The following is a 25,201-nucleotide window of genomic DNA, read 5'->3' as shown; positions in this document are numbered from 1 at the left end:
GCCCACACAACTAATGTGGCTACAGCTGCAGGTCAGAGGCTGGGGATTCTATGCTGAGTAACTCATCTCCCAACTCATCCAGAGCCTGTTTACTAGCCACAGTGCACATGTCTAATGGAATACTCTTAAAATTGTGTCTTGCTACCATTCCAGTCAAAGAGACCACAACTTATGTCTGGTCATAGATGTGAAAAGCTTGGTCTTATGTTTGGCACAAGCCATAACTGTGATCGTATTTATTTTTTGCTTTCTGAAGTTGATGCACATCCTTCAGGCCTATATTTCTGCTGTTGAGAAGAATGAGAGATCATCTCATTTCGACATACAAGGGCATTTGGCAAAAACAATTGCCTCTGTTGGTTAGTAAATGTAAAATCTGGGAATGAGCCTTGGGATAATGGTCTGGTCTACTAGACAAAATTACATTCATTTATATAAATAATTGCACATCTTTTGAATTCTGTATCCCGTGAATGCTTAATGGTTGAAAAGGCTTTAGGCTATGATGGACTCATTTTAGGACACTCACAAAATCAAGGGTATGGGGAGCATGCAGGGACGTGGAAACCAAAAGAACTTTGGATGCTGTACATCAGAAACAAAACCAGAAATTGGTGAAAAAACTCAGCAGGTCTGGCAGTGAAATCAAAATTAACCAGACCCGAAATGTTAACTTTGATTTTTCTGCACAGATGCTACCAACTCTGATGAGCTTTTCCAGCAACTTCTGTTTTTGTATGCAGAAAAGTGGAGTTGTTGTCCAAGATACTACTCACAAACTGGGAAATCTTGACATTCCACAGGATCCACTGTGTTCCTGGCTCTTGTGTCATTAAAGAATAAATTTTGAACTGAAAAATATTCAACAGGCCTTGTTTGCAGTTTGAGCACAGGAGAAAACAACTATGGTAATAGAACTAAAGGCCAGAAACTTCATAGTAAGTTTGAGCTTAGAAACACATTCTATTTCAAAGCAGTGTGTATCATATTTCAATAGATTTCAAACTTCCCAGTGTATTTCCAGTTTTCAGGAAACCCACAGTTGCAATTAACCTAAACAATATGAAGTACATGTGTGACAGTGCACTGCCCTTAGCCTGAGCAAGCAGTCAGTCTCAGAAAAGAGTCAAAAACAGCTGGTAAAAGCTTCACTCTTCCAGTGCCTACTTCCTTCTTCAAGCCCTTATCAACATATATTCCAAAATCACTGAAATGGATGCAATAGATCTCACTGCACCATTTCCTATATTCAAATGGATTATCTCCCTCCCAGATGCAAAATCACCATTGTTTCCCCAACAGGCCATGTTAAATTTAACAGATTAGCTGCTTAATATCTGGTTGATGTTCCTGGAAAGCTTATATTCTCTAAATAGCAACCATACTTCCTGGAATGGCACAGTGATATCAGTTAGGTAAAAACAATGACTGCAGATGCTGGAAACCAGATTCTGGATTAGTGGTGCTGGAAGAGCACAGCAGTTCAGGCAGCACCCGAGGAGCAGTAAAATCAATGTTTCGGGCAAAAGTTCTTCATCAGGAATACCAGTTTCCCCAACCCTAATTGTCCTGGAGAAAGTGGTGGTTTTCTGCAATCTTGAACCAATTCGGTCTTTATTGTGCAGAGGTGACCTCAATGCCAGAAGGAAGGGACTTCCAAAGATTTGACCTGGTGACAGTGGAGAAATAGCCACCTAGCTCCAAGTCAGGATGGTTTGATTCAAACAAGACAAGTATTGTGCATCGAGAAAGAAGGACCTCACCAAAGCCAGTGTTGTGATTTTGACAGGGTCATTGGAACCACCATGCTACTTCTATCATTATTAATGAACGTCAAAAACGGAACATATAAAATAACGCTAACCCATATTTGTGAATGGAATCCCATAACAGCAGGTAAATGTAATTCATTAATGGTTTTTGAGGGATCCTTGGACCATGAAACTAAGTCGGCCAGACAAAAGTTATTATTGACCAGACAATAGTGATGAAATTGAAGATTTGTAAAGATACTTTTGGAAAATATTTTCTCTGCTTTCATACTGAAGTCCAATGGCTGGTGCTGGAGTGATTTTGATTTTAGACTGAAGGCAGTTTGTGTTTTGAAAAGATTCCCATTGATGTGTATATTCTCCATACCTGTTAATATGTAACTGAAGGTTGGATGCAATAATAAGCGTGCACTAAGGAGAAGAGAACTTCCAGCGGTGGAGAAGAACACTTCAGCCAGAATTCGCCCACTCCTCCCATTCTTTTTCTTTTCTTCTCTTTATGTTCTTTATTTCTTCTTCCCTCCTGGCCTCCACCAACTCCCGGCCTCCGACAACTCCCGACTTCAGTGCAGACATGATGAGGGACCTTCTCGGCCTGTTGTAGTTGCCTGCTGGTAGACAAGCAAGAGGCTGGAAGAACACAGCAAGCCAGGCAACATCAGGAGGTGTAGAAGTCAATGTATCAGGTGTCACCCTTCTTCCCCACTTCCTGTTGCTGCCTGGCTGGATGTGTTCTTCCAGCCTCCTGCCTGTCTACTTTTGGATTCCAGCATCTTTTTTTGTCTCTAAATCATAGCAGTTTCCTGGCATGGCGAAATGGACTCCTGGCTAGGCTTGGCAGCCATCTGGCATTATCTGGCTTTCTCTTGGCCTGGCATGACCTCAGTGTGGTCTCCTGGCCTTGAAGCAATTCCAAAGCTGTGTTCCAACTTCATGAAACTCAAGGTGCAATCAGGGGCCAAAGTCCAATGTGGACTGGAGGCTGGTCTGTGTTGGAAGTTGTTCTGAACTTTTATTTATTTCTGCAATGCTGGACTTGTTATATCTCTATTTTCTAAGGTCTTATAACTGGCAGTAATGATTAAACAAAAAGACAGTAAGTGCGTTCAGCATGGAGTAAGTTTAAAATTACATGACACCAGGTTATAGTCCAACAGGTTTATTTGGAAGTTCAAGCTCCTTATAAACCAGTTGGACTATAACCTGGTGTTCTTTGACTTTTAACATTGTCTACACATTCCAAGACCAACACCTCCACATCATCATGGAGTAGATGGAAGATGGATATATTTCTGAAGCAAGTCAAATTTGAGGAATCTTCTTCATGAGTCTTTGCAGTTAATAAGTTGAAACATAGTGAGAGTGAAATAAAAAGTCTATGTACGTCATTGATATTGTTCCATATATTTGTTTTCAAAATGGCGCGCAGTGAAGATCATGTCAGTGGTATTGGTGGGTGGGAACAGTCAAACTGTGATCCTGGATTGAGAATTTTAGACACTGAGGGGGGACAATCCTTGCAATGGCATCTTTTGTGGAAAATATCAAGGAGATTCCTCCACAGTTATGGCAATCAGACCAGATTTTAACCACAATCACAGTATACCTGACACCCTATAATTACGAATACATTGATTTGTAGGATAAAGATTCAGATTAATATCTTAGGTTTAAGAGTTTCATTTTTCTTTGTTTAATTATATGGTTGAGTATTCAACATTCCCCACATCCTTCTGAGCTAACCCTGTCTGGGCACAATTTCACCAACATGCAACTGTGACGGCTTAGCTGTTTTGGATGCCAGACAACTCATGCAGCAGAACAATGATCTGGAGGCATGAGTTCAAATCCAAAGCCGCAGAATTTAAAATCAATAATTAAAATGATTAAAACTGCCCAGCTTTTGTTTTTAAAAATGAAGCATCTGATGCAATAATTTGCAACAAAGAAGAAAACCTGTCATTCCCCTTCCTGACCTGTTTTTGATTCTAGGTTGCAGCAATGTGGTTGGCTATTAATTTATTTCTCTAGTTGACTATGCAGTAAGCCACTCCTCAATAACCAAGAAAATGGCTCATTCAAGGGCAATTTTTAACATTGTCCAGCCAGTCCAACACCAGCACCTCCACATCATCATGGAGTAGATGGAGGATGGATACATTTCTTAAGGAAGTCAAATTTGAGAATCTTCTTCATGGGTCCTTGCAGTTAATAAGTCAAAACGTAGTGGGAGTGAAATAAAAAGTCCATGTACATCATTGATATTGTTCCGTACAATTTTTTTCAAAATGGAGCACAGTGAAGGTCATGTCAGTGGTGTTGGTGGGTGGGAAAAGCCCAAACTGTGATCCTGGATTGAGAACTTGAAACCACTGAGGGGGGGTTAGTCCTTACAATGGCATCTTCTGTGGCAAACATCAAGTAGATTCCTCCACTGTTACAGCAATCAGACCTATCTTCCTTCGTTATTATAATCACAATCATAGCATACCTGACATCCCAGAACTATGAATATGTTGATTTGTAGGATAAAGATTCAGATCAATATCTTAGGTTTAAGAGTTTCATATTTCTTTATGAAATGACATGATTGAATGTTCAACATTCCCCACATTCTTCTGAGTTTAATCTGTCTGGACACAATTTCATCAAAATGCAACTGTGGTGACTTAGCTGTTTTGGATACCGGACAATTAATGCAGCAGAGCAATGAACTGAAACATGAGTTCAAATCCGACTACAGCAGCCACAGAATTTAAAATTAATTAATTAAAATGATTAAATCAACCCAGGTTCTGTTCTTAAAAATGAAGCATCGGATGCAATAATGTGCAACAGATAAGAAAACTTGTCATTCCCCTTTCTGGCCTGTTTTTGATCTTGATTTGCAGCAATGTGGTTGGCTATTAATTTCTTTCTCTAGTTGCCTGTGTAGTAAGCCACTCCAACTAACATTAGAAGTATGCAATAAATTTTTGGCCAAACCCATCACACCTTGCAATGTCAACTGAATAAAAACCAAACAAAATGTTAATAACTACCTGAACATTGACTGGTATAATCCCTGATTTGGAGGGATTATCATTTAAGCAATGGCTGTTGAAATTGTGAATCTTCTCCCTGGATTTTGGGAGCATGAGAGGTGATCGGATTGAAACATATGTGATTCTTAAGGGGTTTGACAGGGTAAATACTCAGAAGATGTTTCCAAACATGGGGGTGTCCAGAACCAGATTCTACAGGATTCACGGAATCAGTGGTTCTGTTTCGGATTCATCAGGCTTACGGCAACACAGACACGGGTAGGGGGTTTCCGTAGCAATGGAGCTGGGGTGAGGAGGAGATAAGCAACATTTAAGAGATTGTAATTCCTGGTGTTTGTGATTGTGTAGATGTCTGATCAGACGCTTACTTTGGGGTCAGAATTGCGAGCAATACTGTGCAGAGTGTAGTTCTGCCTCAGAGAGATCCCAGTGAGAGGGAGGGCCTCAGTTGTAAGCGAAATTAATTTGTAATAGCAACTGAATGCATTGGGTTCAAACATTGCAACGTTTCATTGGAAGAATTTACACTGAATCGGTAAAAAAAAGCGTGAGCTCAAAAACAGCTTGATTCATCTTGCTCTCATGCAATACACAGAAGATGCTGTGAAATATAACCTTGGGTCAGGAATTAAATTGTTACAAGCTTTTTGTCTGTGCATGTTTTGCTTTCTTTTTCTATAGTTGCCAACAAATACTATGGTTCCCCGATGCAATGCCATTACAACAAAAAAATAACACGTTAAACTTTTTTTTTCTATTGTTCAAATAGAGAAACAAAACAGAAGTCATTAAACTTTTGGTTAGTAAAAATGCTAAATAGCAATTTAGGAAAGCTGAATACTGGCAATAGCATTACATTTGATTACATTTCAAAATGTTCATTGTGAAATACCATTTTCAGTGAAGAGTAATGTCATAACTTCAAGTCTCAACATGATTTGTCCCCTTTTGTCAAGAATAACAATTGTCTTTAACAACAATAAGGATATGTCGTCAAGAATTCGATCTGAGAGAGGGTATATCAGAGGCTGTGAAACAACAGCTTGACAAAAGCTCTCTCATCTTCTGAATACCCTCACAGAGAGAGGATCTTTTTCTCTGTTATCCTGGCAGCTTTTTATTTATCAAACAACATCTAAAAGAAAATCCATTGGATCATCACTTCATTGCCAATTTCTGGAAAGTTGTCTGTGCATTAATAAGCATGAATAAGCTTCTGTGTTACCCAAGTTTTAACAGTGATGGCACTTTCAAAATACAGAATTGCCTTGGCTGTCAGTCTCTGAAGTATCCTGATCTTGTGAAACTCCATTGCATTCAAACAAGCTTTGTCTTTTTTTGTGTTTTATTATACACCTTTTTTTTAGTTTTATATGCTGTGAACTGGGGAAGAACCTTTAACTTTTCTCGTCACCTAACAAACTATTGGGGCTTCCTGCTGACTTTGTGCACACCTTCTGTTATTCATTCTATTATCAAGAAGCACCTGCCCCCAGAAGCATTTGGACCCTGTCTTCCCCTCCCTAAGCTGGTGGGAATAATGGCAGGCATGATGACTTCAATAGATGTGACACCAAAAATCAGATTCTCACCATCAAAACAAACTTTGTCAATGAAGTGCTCCCTCCTTAGATCATGAGGTGGTTTTTTCATCATCGAGTACAAATTTTTATCATCTTCTACTATTAATTTCCCTTTGTATGTAAGCACTATTCAGGACTAAGTGAACCTTTGCTAAGAAGTTAGTGCCTAATCCTTTCAATGTTGCTTGAAGCTAGAGGAAACCAGGGATCTTTCAGAGGTTGTCCAAGCAACCTCTGCACCCTCCTGCAACAGACTGACTGGTATCTTTTGCAACCTGGACTTGGTTGACCAGCCTGATGGGAAAGTCATTATGTCTCAACTGAGGAGGAATGTCCCAGGGGTCTGACCCTGAGGGCTGCCAGAGACAAGGTACATGCTCAGACTCTCAGGCAGAAGATATTCCCTGTTGCAGTGAATTGGATTGAACGAAGAAGACCCTTCTCTTCCTCAGGAGACTTAGGAAATTCAGCATGTCCAAAAGAACCCTTATCAACTTTTCCAAATGCACCATAGAAAACATTTGATCAGGTGTGTAACATGGCATGGCAAGTGCTCTGCCCAGGACCATAAGAAACTACAGGTGGTTGCGTGCACAGCCCAGGCCATCAGAGAAGCCAGCTTTCCATCCATGGACTCCATTGACACTTCATATTGTCACAAAAAGGCTGCCAATATCATCAAAGACTCCTCCCATCCTGGTAATGCACTCCCACTACCTCTTCCATTAGGCAGAAGATACCGACACTTGAACACACACACCATAGATTCAAGAACAACATCTTCCCTGCTGTTATTAGATTGCTGGATGGATCTCTCTAACTGCAAATAATGTTGATCTTGCTCTATGCACCTCCCGTGCAGTTGTAACCTTGTGTGCCTTGCTCTTTCTAAACACTCTATTGTCTGTAAGTCCTCATTTGCTATGATTTGCCTGGAATGCCGCAAAACTAAGCTTTTCACTGCATTTAGATGCACGTGACTACAATAAATCAAATCAAAAATCAAAGTTCCAAATAAAATTGTGCCTGGCTGCCTCCATGGGTAAAGTGCTATTGCCTTGAAGATCCAAGCCCACTACACTCACTGTCTGCTGGATGTACACATGTACCTGCCTTCGGACCCTTTAACCATTGGTGCTCATCATCAGTGACAAGACAAGAGAGGAATGAGAATATTTCTGTCATTCTAGCTGCCCCTCCATTCAGGAGACTGGATGCTTCCCATTCTCTCAGTGAGGATGACGCCAACACAGGCACTCAAGAAGGTTCTTCTCTTGACACTCTAGAGGTAAATGCCTCGTGACCTCCTACTGATTGGGATTCCCAAAGCCTTCAGCAATACAAGCTGAGGAAGGTGAGCCTGCATCTAGGCAGTAGACTGTCAGCAGCCCATAGGTGTTAGCAGAAAACTATGCAAACACTTTCAAGTCAACATGACCATCCACCGAGCAGGGTGTCTCCACCCTAGCTGCAGATATTGGACCTTCATTTATTCTGAGTGATATGAAGAAGAAGGAAGTGTACTGAGGGCACATGGGTAATTGTATCTATATAAATGACATAACACTTTTGTAAATATATTTTAACTTGCACTGTTCCAATGTCTGCAGTAGTATAATTTTCACCTAAGGCCCCATGTGAGAGATCAGCAGCCTCCTCCAACATGCCCAGGACAAAACTGGTAAAAATAGCCAACAGTGCTCATCTCTCACAAGCTACTGATTCTTGGATTGCAGATAGTCTAATATTCCACGCCTACAGATAACTTACTGGTGGGAGTGCCAATTCATTGATGATTCCACACATCTCTATAGGGAAAGCTCTGCATAACATTTCAAGGGAGCACTCTGACATTCACACTACGATATGTGCAATGGGCAACTTATCTATCCACTGTCCCTCATACACAAGTAATTGGTAACAGAAGATATGCAAGGTGGTACCTCACACAGTGTTTGTCCTGTCGGAGAGGATGTTCAGGCATTTCCAGATTACCTCATAGTCTACATGTACTGTTAAATATGAACGATAATGGCATGGCCAAAAGAAGATCCCTCAGGATTCCTGTCAATCTGGAATCTATTGTGAGTGATCTCACTGCAGATCAGTCAGATGTCATATCCTCATGAATGTCTTTAGAGTTACTTAATGATGTTAGTGCACTGCCTTAATCTTGCTATTTCAGAAAAGATCATGAACGCCAATTTATGTGCAGATACGTCAAAGAAGGTCACCTGAAGCTATCATGCATGCAATCACATCGAGAATGAAACATTTAATCAGCAACACAAATGTTCAAGAATTACAAAAATAACAAGGAAGAATACAATTTGCACTAAGCAAAGGCTTCTTTCCAGATTAGCGGCAGATTCTGAAACAATTATGTGAAATCTAAAGCCTGCTCATTCAGCCTGAAAGCAAGTATCAATTTGACACTTCATATTGTCACAAAAAGGCTGCCAATATCATCAAAGACTCCTCCCATCCTGGTAATGCACTCCCACTACCTCTTCCATTAGGCAGAAGATACCGACACTTGAACACACACAACATAGATTCAAGAACAACATATTCCCTGCTGTTATTAGATTGCTGGATGGATCTCTCTAATTGCAAATAATGTTGATCTTGCTCTGTGCACCTCCCGTGCAGTTGTAACCTTGTGTGCCTTGCTCTTTCTAAACACTCTATTGTCTGTAAGTCCTCGTTTGCTATGATTTGCCTGGAATGCTCGCAAAACTAAGCTTTTCACTGTATTTAGATGCATGTGACTACAATAAATCAAATCAAAAATCAAAGTTCCAAATAAAATTGTGCCTGGCTGCCTCCATGGGTAAAGTGCTATTGCCTTGAAGATCCAAGCCCACTACACTCACTGTCTGCTGGATGTACACATGCCTTCGGACCCTTTAACCATTGGTGCTCATCATCAGTGACAACACAAGAGAGGAATGAGGATCTTTCTGTCATTCTAGCTGACCCTCCATTCAGGAGACTGGATGCTTCCCATTCTCTCAGTGAGGATGATGCCAAACATAGGCACTCAAGAAGGTTCTTCTCTTGACACTCTGGAGGTAAAAGCCTCGTGACCTCCTACTGCCTGGGATCCCCAAAGCCTTCAGCAATACAAGCTGAGGAAGGTGAGCCTGCATCGAGGCAGTAGACTGTCAGCAGCCCAAAGGTGTTAGCAGAAAACTATGCAAACACTTCCAAGTCAACAAGACCATCCACCGAGCAGGGTGTCTCCACCCTCGCTGCAGGTATTGGACCTTCATTTATTCTGAGTGATATGAAGAAAAGGAAGTGTACTGAGGGCACATGGGTAATTACATCTATATAAATGACATAAAACTTTTGTAAATATATTTTAACTTGCACTGTTCCAATGTCTGCAGTGGTATAATTTTCACCTAAGGCCTTGTCAACGCACACCCATGTGAGAGATCAGCAGCCTCTTCCAACATGTCCAGGACAAAACTGGTAAAAATAGCCAAGCAGTGCTCATCTCTCACAAGCTACTGATTCTTGGACTGCAGATAGTCTAATATTCCACGCCTACAGATAACTTACGGGTGGGAGTGCCAATTCATTGATGATTCCACACATCTCTATAGAGAAAACTCTGCATAACATTTCAAGGGAGCACTCTGATATTCACACTACGATATGTACAATGGGCAACTTATCTATCCACTGTCCCTCATACACAAGTAATTGGTAACAGAAGATATGCAAGGTGGTATCTCACACAGTGTTTGTCCTGTCGGAGAGGATGTTCAGGCATTTCCAGACTACCTCGTAGTCTACATGTACTGTTAAATATGAACGATAATGGCATGGCCAAAAGAAGGTCCCTCAGGATTCCTGTCAATCCCTCATACACAAGTAATTGGTAACAGAAGATATGCAAGGTGGTACCTCACACAGTGTTTGTCCTGTCGGAGAGGATGTTCAGGCATTTTCCAGACTACCTCGTAGTCTACATGTACTGTTAAATATGAACGATAATAGCATGGCCAAAAGAAGATCCCTCAGGATTCCTGTCAATCTGGAATCTATTGTGAGTGATCTCACTACAGATCAGTCAGATGTCATATCCTCATGAATGTCTTTAGAGTTACTTAATGATGTTAGTGCACTGCCTTAATATTGCTATTTCAGAAAAGATCATGAACGCCAGTTTATGTGCAGATACGTCAAAGAAGGTCACCTGAAGCTATCATGCATGCAATCACATCGAAAATGAAGCATTTACTCAGCAACACAAATGTTCAGGAATTACAAAAATAACAAGGAAGAATACAATTTGCACTAAGCAAAGGCTTCTTTCCAGATTAGCGGCAGATTCTGAAACAATTATGTGAAATCTAAAGCCTGCTCATTCGGCCTGAAAGCAAGTATCAATGACTGTACTGTCTCTGGCCTCTTGGGGCTCTGTGATACATTGTTCTGTCATGCTGTTTTGGACAACCCTCCTGGTGAATGGCCTGATTTTAAATATCATCTTCCTCCTCAGATGATTGCTCTCAATCCCCTATTTCATCTACATCCATGTATCCCTAGACAGACTTCCCGTGACCTGTTTGAACACTTCTCCCAGAGCTTCCAGTCCCCTCCATTCATTATCAGGTCTCAGTCTTCTATCTGCAATTGCCCCTTATTTTACAGAGACCATTCCTCAATGAGCCAAATACAATGACACCTACTCCATAATTGAGTTAACTGTCTTCCCTCGAGCTCCAAAGACTGCTGCCATTAAGCCCTTAACCATTATTGATCAAACCTCCCCACAATCGATCATGACACCGGCCCCAATTTCCTGACACACACCCGAACAAATTCTGCAATAGCATATAACCATGATTTGTGTTAAGTGTTTGAATATTTGTGCAGATTAATTATTCAAAAGCTATATTTTCTATAATAGAATAGATGTTTGATTGAAGGAAATGCTCTCGATAAATGATGCCAGTACGCATTTACTACAAACAAAACAATCCAGTGGATGTTGAAATTCTGATGCAAACGTGGAAAGTATTCAACATACTCAGCTGAGTCATCTAGACCTGTGAAAAGAAAAGTGGCATTTACAATTCAAGTTGATGATATTTCAACAGACTTACAATGAAATACTGACGGTCAACTAATTTTTCAGCTCATGGAGCATAAGCAGTGGAGACAATGTCAACACAATATTTAAATACAGCATAAACATTATCAGAATTTCTGACTCAACCATCCTTCCAAGCAGTGTGCTCCACTCTCTGGATGAAAACAACTTCCTCAATTCTTCTCTTGGCCTTCTGCCTCTTGCCATAAGTCAATGCCCTTGTTATTGATGCACCTACTAATGGAATAAGATGACTTTGTTTTCGTAGAGTCATAGAGTCATAGAGATGTACAGCACAGAACCAAACCCTTTAGTCCAACTCGTTCATGCCGACCAGATATCCCAACATAATCTAGTCCAATCTGCCAGCACCCAGACCATATTCCTCAAAGCCATTCCTATTCATGTACACATCCAAATGCCTTTTAAATGTTGCAATTGCATCAGACTCCATCACTTCCTCTGGCAGCTCATTCCATACATATACCACATTCTGTGTGAAAAAGTTGCCCCTTAGGTATCTTTTATATCTTTCCCCTCTCACGCTAAACCTTTGCGCTCTTGTTCTGGACTCCCCCACACCTGGGAAAATATTTTGTCTATTTACCATATCCATACCCCTCATGATTTTATAAAGCTCTATCAGGTCACCCCTCAGCATTTGACGCTCCAGGGAAAACAGCCTCAGCCTATTCAACCTCTCCCTATAGCTAAAATCCTCCAACCCTGGCAACATCCTTGTAAATCTTTTCTGAACCCTTTCAAGTTTCACAATATCCTTCCAATAACAAGGGGACCAGAATTGCACGCAATATTCCGAAAGTGGCCGAACCAATGTCCTGTACAGCCTAACTCCTGTACTCAATACTCTGATTAATAAAGGAAAGCATATGAAATGCTTTCTTCACTATCCTAGCTACCTAAGACTCTACTTTCAAAGAACTATGAATCTGTACTCCAAGGTCTCTTTGTTCAGCAACACTCCCTTGGACATTACCATTAAATGTATGAGTCATGCTAAGGTTTGCTCTCCCAAAATTCAGCACCTCACATTTATCTAAATTAAACTCTATCTGCCACTTCTTAGCCTATTGACCCATCTTCATCCACGACACCTCCAATTTTGGTGTCATCTGCAAACTTAATAACTCTACCACTTACGTTCAGATCCAAATCATTTATATAAATGATGAAAAGTAGTGGACCTAGCACCGATCCTTGTGGCACTCCACTAGCCCCTTGCTGAGATATTTGTTTCAACGATAGTCACAGGTGAGGTGACAGAAGACTGGAGGTTGGCTAACTATTCAAGAAAGGTGGTAAGGACAAGCCAGGGAATTATACACCGGTAAGCCTGACATCAGTGCTGAGCAAGTTGTTAGAGGGAACCCTGAGGGACAGGATGCACATGTATTTGGAAAGGCAAGGACTGATTAGGGGATAGTCAACATGGCTTTGTGCGTGGGAAATCATGTCTCCCGAACTTGATTGAGTTTTTTGAAGAAGTAACAAAGAGGATTGATGAGGGCAAAGCAGTGGACATGATATATTTGGACATCAGTAAGGCGTTTGACAAGGTTCCCTAAGGGAGATTGGTTCGCAAGGTTAGATCTCATGGAATACAGGGAGAACTAGCCATTTGGTTACAGAATTGGCTCAAACGTAGAAGACAGGGGGTGGTAGTGAAGGATTGTTTCACCCTATCAATGCCACTTATTATTTCAATATGCCGCTATCAGGTCCCCTCTCAACCTTCACTGCTCCATGAAAAATAAACCCAACTTATCCAGTCTTTCCTTGTAACCCAAGTCCTACTTTCCTTTTTGGCCCCAATATCTGCACTGAAAGCATCTTTACCGGAATAGTGCAGATTTAAAGATGCACTTTGTAGAAGCAAATATATGATATAATGATATAGCAGAGTTCAATCATTTGCCTGAATGTTCACACCTGTTCGTTTTCTGGAGTTGTCCAAGTAACCCCAATCCTTTGTCATGCCTCTTGGTTAACTTCCTTTAAGTAACTTTCCAATTTCCATTTAGGAAGTTCCAATTAAATCTTCTTCCCACCAGCCTTTCAAGTTTTGCATTCCTGATTACAAGTATAAGTTATATAAAAGAAGACTTTCCTCAAGTTGTTTCTCTTCCTTTTGTCAATAAATGCAAAGGTATTTCCTCTGATTACTGATAGAAACACTACTGTCATTCCTGTCAATAATACTTATGATTTTGAATATTGCATTAATTCTTCCCTTTACCTTCCCTACTGCAAGAAAAATCCCAACTTCTCAATTCCTTCCATGCAACTGAATGCACTTATCCCTGGTTTCATTCCAGGAAATTTCTCCTGCACCTACTTCAAGGTTCTTGACAATTTTAATAAACAAGGATCATTATAATTGAACGTACAGCTCCAATCGAGGTTTACCCAGTGTTTATAAGAAGTTTTCATAGCCTCAGTAGATTTGAATTATATTATATTAGCAATATATCAATGGGCAGCATGGTGGCTCAGTGGTCAGCACTGCTGCCTCACAATACTGAAACGCTGTTTTGATTCCAGCCTCGGCTGACTATCTGTGTGGCGTTTGTATGTTCTGTGTGTGTGTCTGCCGGGAGTTCTGGTTTCGTCCCACAGTTCAAAAATGTGCAAGTTAGATGGACTGGCCATGCTAAATTGCCTATAGTGTTCAGGGATATTTAGCTTAGGTGTGCTAGCCATAGGGAAATGCAGGGTGACAGAGTAGGAGTGGTGGATCTGGACTGGTTGCTCCTTGGAGGATCAATGTGGACTGTCTCCACACTGCAGGAATTCCATGGCTCACATGTTCATTGCTGAAAGACGACAGATTTAGTCAAAGTTCTTAATTTGACAAAAATTACACACAGTATTGCAGGTGTGATCTAACTAATATCACCTACAATTGCAATGGAATTTATTTCGGTGTTCCAAACTTCTTGCAATCGGAGTCAACAAATCAACCATTACTGGTATCCACAAGTATCACAACTTTAACTGATCAACTCTCTTCTCAAAATGTTCTTTGCTCACTCACAAAAAAACCCAAAGAACCACAGATTCTGTAAATCACAAACATAAACAAAAATTGTTGGAAAAACTCAGCATTTCTGGCAGCATCTGTGGAGAGAAAGCAGAGTTAATGTTTCTGAGTGCCCTAGACCAAACTATGTTCAGATGTTACATCAATTAACTTCATTCTACCACAATGTTAGAGCCAGGGATGTTTAACTTGGGGATAGTTCAGTTTAATGGGATAAGATAGCAATTGGGCTGAAAACATTGTGGACAAAGGCCATGAAGGGAAATATTGCAAAAATAGGTGAGAATGAATCAAATAAGAATCTCAAGTTAAGGGACAAGGTTCCAATTTTCTCCTTAAATATCAGGCATCATTGAATTGCAACTTCAGAACATCATCTCTGCAGACTCAATAGACGCTATCTTCCTTAACCTTTCATTCATGCAAGCAGCAAACCACCAGCCTTACTACAGCAATATGCCTGCTCTTGGTCTAACTCTGACATCACTTCAGTCCTTCAGCATTTCACTTTAGAGGTCAGGAACACCTACAACTTGCCTGCTTCTGTCGCTTCACACACAACATCACACATATTACATGAACATAAGCATGCATCTCATGACTTTCACCTTCACTCACTTCACTCTTGTTTGGAGGCTGCCAGCTTCTGTGGTTTGCATTGCTTTTTAGTGCAGATGGAGAAGCAGGGCAGTTTGTGACATTGGAGAGCATGGAACAGTTAAGGAGGTGGACATGTCACTGCACAGCATCATGCCAACTCAATGTCATATATACAACAAGTATTAGCAGCTTAGATAACACACAAATGGCAAGTGCTTCAAGCAAATGACTATATCTGAAAGTCAAAGGGATGCAGCCCTTAGCGGTGTTAAGGAGTTAGTGGGCACTTCCCATCCAGTTTTACAACTACGGGATTGGTAGAATATGCTTCAGATTGAGGGAATACATGTGACAATTTTATGGTTGGCTTTGATAAATTATGTTTCACAGTGATGAGAAAGATACATTTATCATGATCAATGACATGGCCAGATTGCTTGTGGCTAGTGTTTCTTAAATAGATCATTGGCAAATCCTTGAACATTATGAACAGCATAATTTAATAGCAGATGTGTGACTTCGATTATATGGATGTCTAATAAATGTAACTCCCCTTGAAGGGCCTCACATCAGCCAGAAATGGCACCTGCCTTCTCAGATAACCCAAAACAAATTGACTCCACCCACTGAGGGAATGCTGGCAGCCATTTCTCATCATTATGGTGCAACTGAGAATCGATGATAAATGGAACACAATCCAGACCGCTCTCCTGAGAGCTGTCCATATTCAAATGGTAAAAGGAGAGAAAATAAATACAATAACTATCAATCATGAAAACATGCTAGGGAACTTAATGGGGCTAAAACCGGTAAGTCCCCTGATGAGATACATCCAAGATAATGAAGAAAGTAGTCAAGAATGTGGTGCTGGAAAAGCACAGCAGGCCAGGCAGCATTCGAGGAGCAGGAGAACCAACTTTATCAGGAAGAGCTTATGCTCAAAACAACAATTCTCCTGCTCCTCGGATGCTGCCTGGCCTGCTGTGCTTTTTCCAGCATCACACTCTCAACTCTGATCTCCAACAGCTGTAGTCCTCACTTTCTTCTAATAAAGTGGATGCATTCTTCCAAGAATCCTGACATTCTGCAACAGGTCAGAGATTAGAAAAAAGTCAATGTAACACCTTTATTTATAAAGGGCGGGGGGTCGTCAGTAGCTCATCACAGGGTCTTTTTATAAAGGATACAATAACAAAGTATTTAGAAATGCAGAAAATTTTCAATTAGAGTTAGCTTGGCTTTGTGAAAGGAAACCAGACTTGACAAATTTACTACAATTCTTTGAGGAGCTAGCATGCAGGATTGACAAAGGGGAAACAGTGGACGTGATAACTTTAGAAATTCAGAAGCTGTTTCGCCAGGTGCTACACATTATGCTACTTAATAAGGAAAGAGTTCAAATGTATTAGTATTGCTTAATTGTGTGGAGACAGAAGACTGGGATAAGAGGGGTGGGTTTGCATTTTTAGGATGATAGCCTACACAAGTGGTGTGTTACTGGAATAAGAGCTCGGCCATAATGATTTACAATATATATTGATGACTATGGTGAGGCAAGTCAATGTACTACAGACAAGTTTGTAGATGACTCAAAAATAGCAGGGGAGGCAAGCGGTGAGGGGAACACAAAGAGTTTGCCTAGGGAAAAAGGCAGGTCAATTGAATGGGCAAAAAGTTGACAGGTGGAATTTAATGTGGAAACACGTGAGGTCATGAATGATGGCAGAGGTATAGCAGAGCTGGATATGATTAAATTGAAAAAGACTGTAAAACATTATTGAACAGAAGGATTTGGAAGTTCTCATCCAAGGATTATAAAAAACTAGCATCAAAACTTAGCAGCTAACAGGGAAAATAAATGGAATATTCGACTTTATTTCAAAGGAAATGGAGAAAAAACATGGGAGGTTTTGCTGAATCCACATAAGGTGTTAGTCCGACTGTAACTGGGCTATTCCAAACGGTTTTAGGCCCCCTGTCTAAGCAAAAATATACTTGCATTGGAGGTAGTCCAGAGAAGGTTCACTTGGCTGATCCTGGATATGGAGGGACTGATTATGAGGGAAGATTGAGTGGATTGGCTCTGTACTTGTTAGAATTTAGAAGATTGAGAGGTACCCTTACTGAAATATAAAAGTGGCTTGATAGGGAAGATGCAGAAAGATTGTTGTCCTCATTGGAGAATCTCGGACCTGAGGGGATAATCTCAAAATCAGGAGTCACCCAGTGAGGGACTCAGGTGTTATGCAGAAAATACAAGAAATTGGAGTTGAGGATTATCAAAACTGCCATGATTTCATTGAATGGCAGAGCAGGCTCAATGGACTAAATGTTCTAGTTCTGCTTTGATGTCTTATAGAATTATGGGTCCATGTGTCATTTTAAGAATCCACCACCATCTTCAATTTCTATTTTGCATAGCTATCTCCATCAAAACTATCAACCTTTAGGCTGCAAATGTTCCATCAAAACCTTTTATTTAACTAACAATATTCCTACTTTGTCAATTTCATCCCTGTCCCATTACCTGGACAAACCCACTATTACAGCCCACTGCCCTACAGTGGGCAGAGCAGAGGGGATGTGCAAAACTGCATACAATTCCACAGTACCCTGTGCTACCCCAATGTATCAAATCCCAACTTTGCATTTGGAGTTACCCAAGTCACAATCACTATCCCCTTTCAGCATGGCTGTAATCACCTCAACATTATTATTCCCCTTCCCTAACCTTGAGTGGTGAATTCCTCAGGACTGACCGTATGCCTCCAACTGACGTACCAGGACAGATCTGACTGATTACAGCTTATTTCCCTGACTGATGTCTCTGCATCTTCACAACTGACTTCCCTGTAATCCCTGGACTGTTTGTACCTGCAAGACTGACCATAATCTAATCCTCAGACTACAAATACACTGATCCCTGAACCCTGATCGAATCAAGAACACAACTTACTGTGGCTAACCCCCAGAATGAGATTGGACGATGCTCCTGACTGATTGTGGCATTGTTACATATTACATAGGACTACTCCTTTTAAACCTTGAACCATAACCATTTGGTTAAAGCATTTGCAAGTGTTTGCCCTGCACATTACCAGTGCACTCTGTCGGTGTTGCATTGATGTAACAAGTGCTATAGAGCAAATTTTATTATTCCAGTGCTGGCAAACATTAACAGGCTGGCTGTCTTCTTGTCCGTATTAAAAGTTAAGACAAGAGGAAAGGCTGCCAACATCCAGGGAGCATTAAGTCAATCAGTGCTAAGAAAGCAAGATAATATATTTGAGGGCCATTCTGCTCAGATGGCAGATGCAAAATGCTTTAGCAGAAGCATTGCAATACAAGGTACCAGTGAGTCCCAGAGTTCAGTCGTGAGTTGCTGAAGTGTATTCTAAGTTAGCCAGACATTGACATGATGCTGTTGTAAGACAAATTACCTGCCGATGTCACTCCACTTTCCATAAACAAAGTGGAAAGGCAATCACCACCAATGGAATGTGACATCAGGGACTGAGAAATGATGGACAACATGAAGGTCTAGCAAAAAACACCAATCAGCTTCAATGACCAGGTAACTGCTCTAACTTACAAATTGGGATTGCCACTAGCTAGTCTCTCTTCAGTACCTGATAGAATTGCAAACTACACAGACTGGAGGTAGATTAGAGAGTAATGGGATGAAAATGCATGGATACAGGGTCATCACTGCTTACCAGTGAGAATCAGAACTTACTGTTAAAACCCTGAGGTGTAAGCTGACTTCTTATCTTGACATCAGAAATCAAATATTTTCATTTTGTCTGTATTTCCCCAATATCTCACCAATTTATAAGAATGGCATAAACTCACGTGATCGCGTTTCATGGTTTTGAGAAAGCAGCAGATCACCACTTGTCAGTTTTGCTCTGCACCTATTATTGATGTGTATGTCAGGACTGTCCAATTTAGAGTCATAGAGTTGTACAGCATGGAAACAGTCCCTTTGATGGACTGTTATTCAATAGCTGATGTTTCTGCTTGAGGTCTGTTCACTCATGCCAGAAGCACAGGTGAAATATTCCACTTTTGCAGCTCATGATCTTCTGATGATTAAAATTAACATTTGGAAAAATTAAAGAATAGCAATAATTTTTGCTTACTCACTGCCAGAAGTGCTGAGGGTACAAGCTAGAAAATATTTCAAAACACACTTGCTACTTGGTTTAAACTGCATTCAACATATTTATTCTATGTTTACTGTACGTCATGATCATTTCACAAGTTAGTAAATTAACATTGCATTGCATTTACCTCTTCATTTGTATCATCTCGAAGTAGATGCTCCACTGATGCAGGAACAAGCAAAGAATCTAATTCATTTTTTTTTTCATTAAACAGCTTCTTCGCCTTTTCATCTGCTCTTCTTTTCACTTCCTCCATTATCAATTTTTCTTTTTTATGCATGGCATCACATTGGTACTTGTAATAATAATTCTCAGTGTTACAGCAAGTGCAGTAACTAAGACAGGAGGTGATAAGCAGGGCGACGAGGAATACGGAAATGAAAATGCTGCCAATATACTGTTCAGGCGTGGGTGGAAAAGAAAAGACATTTCAACAACAGCCATTCAACAGAACTATTCCATTGCTTTCATTATGCCTTTTTCTGTCAACTTATTTGCCTAAGAGTATATGGCTAAAAGGGTTTCAAATAAACTTTCAAGACTACTTTTCCTGCAATAGAGGATTCTATTGAAACATCTGGATCACCAAGTCTCTCTTTAAAATCCAAGCAAATAGTTTTGCTTTCACTGTATTTGTCCTATCATGTAGTGCTGTCTCTGCACATACCAACCTGTCTGGCTTGTCCCTTATCTGATAGTCCTGGGTATTCGTCAAATTCTTCTCAACTCTTTTTGTTTTGTCTCTCATTTTATCAATTTATCTTCTATATTGTTCCCAGAGTCCAAACCTTCTTGATAAATTTCAATTTTCACTCCTTGTAAGAGGCCAAGTTTCAAAAGAAGTAACAATTTATACAGCGTTGGAGCAGAGTACTAATGGCTGACAATGTTGAGTGGGAGTATTGCAAGGGAGAATGCACCAGGGGCTAATTAACTTCCAGAATGTTATTAAAATTGAAAGCAGCCAAGTAAAAACTGGTTGGTTAAGGTATTGTCATGGAGAACGCATCAAGGAATGTCTACTCCCTTCAAATTTTTGTTCACTCGAAAAAGGTGCAATGGGACAACATGCTCTTTCTGTTGGAAAACGACAAGGCCCCGCATGTAAATATATGTAACTACTCACTTGGGTAAGTGAGCCACATTGTGATTCTGCAAAACCAAAATGAAACTCTGCCTCCCATATGAATGGGGGCTGTGGTAGATGCCTTCCAGTGCCAGTATGATGCCAGCAATGAGAGCTGTACTTCCTAATGATGTGTGAGTCGTACCAGCCAGCACAGGCAGCATGGTGGCACAGTGGTTAGCACTGCTGCCTCACAGTGCTAGTAGACCCAGTTTCAATTCCTGTCTCAGGTGACTGTCTGTGTGGAGTTTGCATGTTCTCCCCGTGTCTGCATGGGTTTCCTCCCACAGTCCAGAGTAGAACATAGTGTGCAATTTTTTTTGACAACCGAAAAATAGGTGGGAAGGTAAGACATGATGAGGTCATACAGAGACTGCAGGTGGATATAGAATGAGTATAGGACAGTGCACAAAAACTTGGTTTATGAAATTACTTTAGTAGGAAGAATCAAAAGATCAGTGATTACAGAGAGAGTTTCTTTAAAAAATGCAATGCAAAATGATCGGGTTTACTTGTGCACGAAACACAAAAGGTTAGCAAAGAGGCGCAACAAGAGGCCCAAATGGAAATGTTAGGGAGAAAGGGGAATGGCGTTTAAAATTAGGAAACTCTTGTTACACAGTCCACTCCATCAACAATGATGCTCTGTAGCAGCAGTGTGTACTACCTACAAGATACACTGCATAAATTCACCAAAGTTCCTCAGACAGCACCTTCCAAACCCATGGTCATGTCCAACTAGAAGAACAAGAGCAGCAGTTACATGGGAACACCACCACTTTCAAGTTCCCATCCAAGCCACTCACCACCCTGACTTGGAAATATATCACTGGGTCAAAATGCTGGAATTCCCTCCTTCAGGGCATTGTAGGTCAATCCACAACAGGTGGACTGCAGTGGTACAAAAAGGAAACTCACCACCACCTTCTCAAGGGAGCAACTAGGGATGGGCAATAAATGCTGGCCTCAACCCACAGGTGAGTAAGCAAAAACTATACAGGGTGCTGGTGAGGTCACACCCATAGTTTTAACCACCTATTTAATAAAGTACATTAGCCCTGGGGATGGTTCAAAAGAGATTTGCAAAGCTGATTCCTAATGGTGTTGACTTATTATAAATGGTTGAACAGGTCAGGCCTTTATTCATTGGAATTTGGAAGAAATGTTGGGTAATCTTACTGAAATATACAAGATTCTGAGGGGGCCTGACAAGGTAAATGTTGAGATGTTTCCACTAATTGGGGAGTCATGAATTTGGGGATATAGTTGCAGATTAAGCAGACATTCATTCAAATCTGCGACAGGAGGAAAATCCTGCTAGAATGCAATGATCATCTAGAATTGTTTACCCAGAAAGTTGTGGAGGTGAGCACTGCACAATGTTAAAAAAAGAAGAAATCAACTAGGCGAAAGTGACAATGGCAGATGCTGGAGATTAGAATTGAGATTGTGGTACTGGAAAAGCACGGCAGGTCAGACAGGAGCCAAGGAGCAGGAAAATCGAAATTTAGGGCAAAGGCACTTCATCAGGAATGAGGCTGGGAGCTTTCAGTGTGGAGAGATAAATGGGAGGGGGTGGAGCTGGGGCGAAGGCAGCTGTGAGTGCAATAGGTGGATGGAGGTAGAGGTAATGATGATAGGTCAGAGGGGAGCGTGGGATAGTCTCTGAAGCACTCTGCGAGTAGGCGTCCTGTCTCCCCAGTGTAGAGGAGACTGCATCGGAAGCAACAGATACAGTAAATGACATGTGGAAGTGCAGGTGAAACTTTGATGGATGTGAAAGGCTCCTTTGGAGCCTTGGACAGAGGTGAGGGGGGGAGGTGTGAGCACAGGTTTTGCAATTCCTGTGGTGGCAGGAGAAGGTACTGGGAGGGGAGGCTGGGTTGTTGGGGGCGCGAGGATCTGACAAGGCAGTCACAGAGGGAACGGTCTTCACAGAAAGTAGAGAGTGATGGGGAGGGAAATATATCTTAAGGACGTATTCGAGACATCCGCATCAACCAACCCCACTGCCACGTGGCTGAACACTTCAACTTCCCCTCCCACTCTGCCAAAGCATGCAGGTCCTAGATCTTCTCCATCACCACTCCCTTACCACCCGACACCTGGAGGAAGAACGCCTCATCTTCTGCCTCTGGATGCTCCAAACCCAGTGCATCAATGTGGACTTTACCAGTTCCCTCATTTCTCCTCTCCCCACTTTACCCCAGTACCAAACTTCCAGCTCAGCAATGCCCTCATGACCTGTCCTACTTGTCCATCTTCCTTTCCACCTATCTGCTCCACCTTCTCCTCCAACCTATCACCATTACCCCCATCTCCATCCACCTATTGGACTCTCAGCTACCTTCCCCCAGCCCCATCCCCCTCCCAGTTATCTCTCCACGCCCAGGTTGCAGCCTCATTTCTAATAAAGGGCTTTTGTCCGAAACGTCGATTTTCCTGCTCCTGGGACGCTTCCTGACCTGCTGTCGATGTTAAAAGAGGAGCTGGGCAGAGTTTTGAAAGATGGGCAATTTGAAGACTACAGAACTGGCACAAAGCAAGAGTTGAGGTCTGGGTAGATCAGCCTTGACCTTGTGGAATGGTGGGGCGGACGAGAGGGGCTTAATGGCCTACCCCTAATCTATGTTCTTATGTACATTCCTTGGATTGCAATTCCAGCTTTTTAGTGAAACATCCTTCCTCAAATCCTCCCCACAATTAACGGGGAAGTTTTTTAGTCGCTGACCTGTTTCAGGATACCTGTATGTCTCCCCTACACCAGGATTACAATAGAGTGATCACAATCGTCCCTGGCGGATCAGCAATGTTTCAACTGCTTTCAGTTATTTGTCCCCCCAATCGCCAACTATAAAATAAGTCAAGATGTTTTGCTAGAAATGGAAGTTATTTTCCACTAAATTACTCTTTACAACATATAAAGGCATTTCTCACCCGCGAATGATCACATTCCTGGTGCAGTGGCTTCTGGCAGCTGAATTTGGCGCATGTCTGACCCGACACTGTTCCATTTTCCATGATCACGGAACAGGCGTAGTAATCACCGTCCAAGAACAATACGCAGATCCATATCACTGACGGGAGAAAAAGTTGAAAGACCAATTTGCTGTAAATTAAAATAAATTTCCAACTTGTCCTGCAATCTTCATAACAATGCCATTGATGTGAATCAAGTTGCAGCAGTAATCTCATCAACAACAATATCACTGAAGGTACACAGAAAAATAGCCTGGCAAAGTTGAGGTTCTGTTCATGTCCAGTACATGGACACGGGATATGTTTGTCCAGGAGAATTTGCAATCCATAAAGGATTAGAACCAGCATAGTGTTCCCGATGATTGTGGCGTTGCTATTTTTGAATAAGTTTTTTAATATTTCAGGATCCATCGCACCAATAAATTGGCAATTCACTGGAGCGCTCACAGTTACAAAGTTTGAAGTAACTGCAGTAAGTGATGGGTAAGTTTAAATATGTGTTAAGCCCCGCCCAGGTAGATACTGAGGTTGTTCCAACAGGTTGTCTACAACTATATTTGTCTTAATCAAAAACACGAAGCAGAAGTGCGAATCTTAGTGGTCTTGCAAATTGGCACAGCCCATCTGTTTACTGAAATGGAACAAAGAACTGGGAATGCTGGATATGGAAATCAAATAAAACAGACATTTCTGGAGAAACTCGGCAGATCTGTGGAAAGAAAACCGAGTTAATATTTTGAGTGTAGTGGCCTTTTTACAGAACTCAAGAGTCTTAAATTCAAAGCATTCAGCCTATGAAAGAGTCTCTGATCCTCACTTCTCTGTCACTTCTTGAGGTTTTTTTTTCAGAACAAAAAATTGATAGACTGGGTCTTTCCCCTTCAAATATGAAGTCTGAGGGATGACCCAGTACCCAAATCTTTAAAATGATGACATGTTTAAATCGAGCATCTCCTGGTTGTGGGGAAGGTAACAGGTGATTATTCTGAGATTGTTAGAGTGGAAGTCAAGTATAACACACTTCAATGCCATACGAATCTGCTTATGTTCCTAACTGCAGCCTCAACCCTGACTACCAGCCACCACCCCCTCTGTCAACCTTGACTCTTCCTCCTCAGCGGAGAAAGTAAGGTCTGCAGATGCTGGAGATCAGAGCTGGAAATGTGTTGCTGGAAAAGCGCAGCAGGTCAGGCAGCATCCAGGGAACAGGAGAATCGACGTTTCAGGCATAAGCCCTTCTTCAGGAAGAAGCCCTTCCTGAAGGCCTTCCTGAAGAAGGGCTTATGCCCGAAACGTCGATTCTCCTGTTCCCTGGATGCTGCCTGACCTGCTGCGCTTTTCCAGCAACACATTTCCAGCTCTTCCTCCTCAGCTTCAGCCCCACCTGAACATCCCTCTCTTCACATCCTCAGTAGCACAGATGCTAGTCTTCAGTCAGTTTGATGTGGTATAAAAAGACAGCTGAGTGCTCTGCATGCTGGAAAGGCCCAGGCAGCATTCTGACAATAGTTCGAAAGGTATGCTACAGACTGGGCGGACCTTATAAAAACTGAGAAATAAATTACAGTTCAAAGGCTGGGAAATCTGCAATAAGCATCAGATCTTTCTTCCTGCTAGCATGTGTCCATTATTGTCAAGACACAAGTCCATAACATCATAAGATATAGGTCCAGAATTAGGCCATTCAGCCCATCAAGGCTGCTCCAACATTTGATCGTCATTGATAAGTTTCTCAATCCTGTTCTCCTGCTTTCTCCATG

At 41.4% G+C, this 25,201-nt stretch overlaps 1 protein-coding gene and 1 long non-coding RNA gene across 2 annotated transcripts; both read right to left on the bottom strand.

Moving 5' to 3' along the window:
• Positions 1 to 5,575: 5,575 nt before the first annotated feature.
• LOC122541366 lies at positions 5,576 to 9,893 on the bottom strand. The gene is made up of 2 exons (XR_006309578.1): positions 9,810 to 9,893; positions 5,576 to 8,024 (listed from the first exon to the last, which is right to left on the bottom strand). It is a non-coding gene; the product is annotated as an uncharacterized LOC122541366 (long non-coding RNA).
• Positions 9,894 to 11,379: 1,486 nt separating this feature from the next.
• On the bottom strand, positions 11,380 to 23,964 carry LOC122541364 (calcium homeostasis modulator protein-like). The gene is made up of 3 exons (XM_043678070.1): positions 23,400 to 23,964; positions 19,464 to 19,733; positions 11,380 to 11,465 (listed from the first exon to the last, which is right to left on the bottom strand). Exons 1-3 carry the CDS (start codon positions 23,850 to 23,852, stop codon positions 11,460 to 11,462), a joined length of 729 nt encoding a protein of 242 aa, XP_043534005.1. The 5' UTR covers positions 23,853 to 23,964; the 3' UTR covers positions 11,380 to 11,459.
• Positions 23,965 to 25,201: the final 1,237 nt, after the last annotated feature.

Source organism: Chiloscyllium plagiosum, chromosome 37, assembly GCF_004010195.1.
Source record: "Chiloscyllium plagiosum isolate BGI_BamShark_2017 chromosome 37, ASM401019v2, whole genome shotgun sequence".
Classification (NCBI taxonomy): Eukaryota; Metazoa; Chordata; class Chondrichthyes; order Orectolobiformes; family Hemiscylliidae; genus Chiloscyllium; species Chiloscyllium plagiosum.
This window is presented reverse-complemented; position numbering and strand designations above follow the sequence as displayed.

Coding starts and splice junctions, on each gene's coding strand:
- LOC122541364 (XM_043678070.1), bottom strand. CDS start 23,852: ATGGATCCTGAAATATTAAAAAACTTATTCAAAAATAGCAACGCCACA. Junction 19,734..23,399: donor AGGAATGTGATCATTCGCGG/GTGAGAAATGCC, acceptor ACGCCTGAACAG/TATATTGGCAGCATTTTCAT.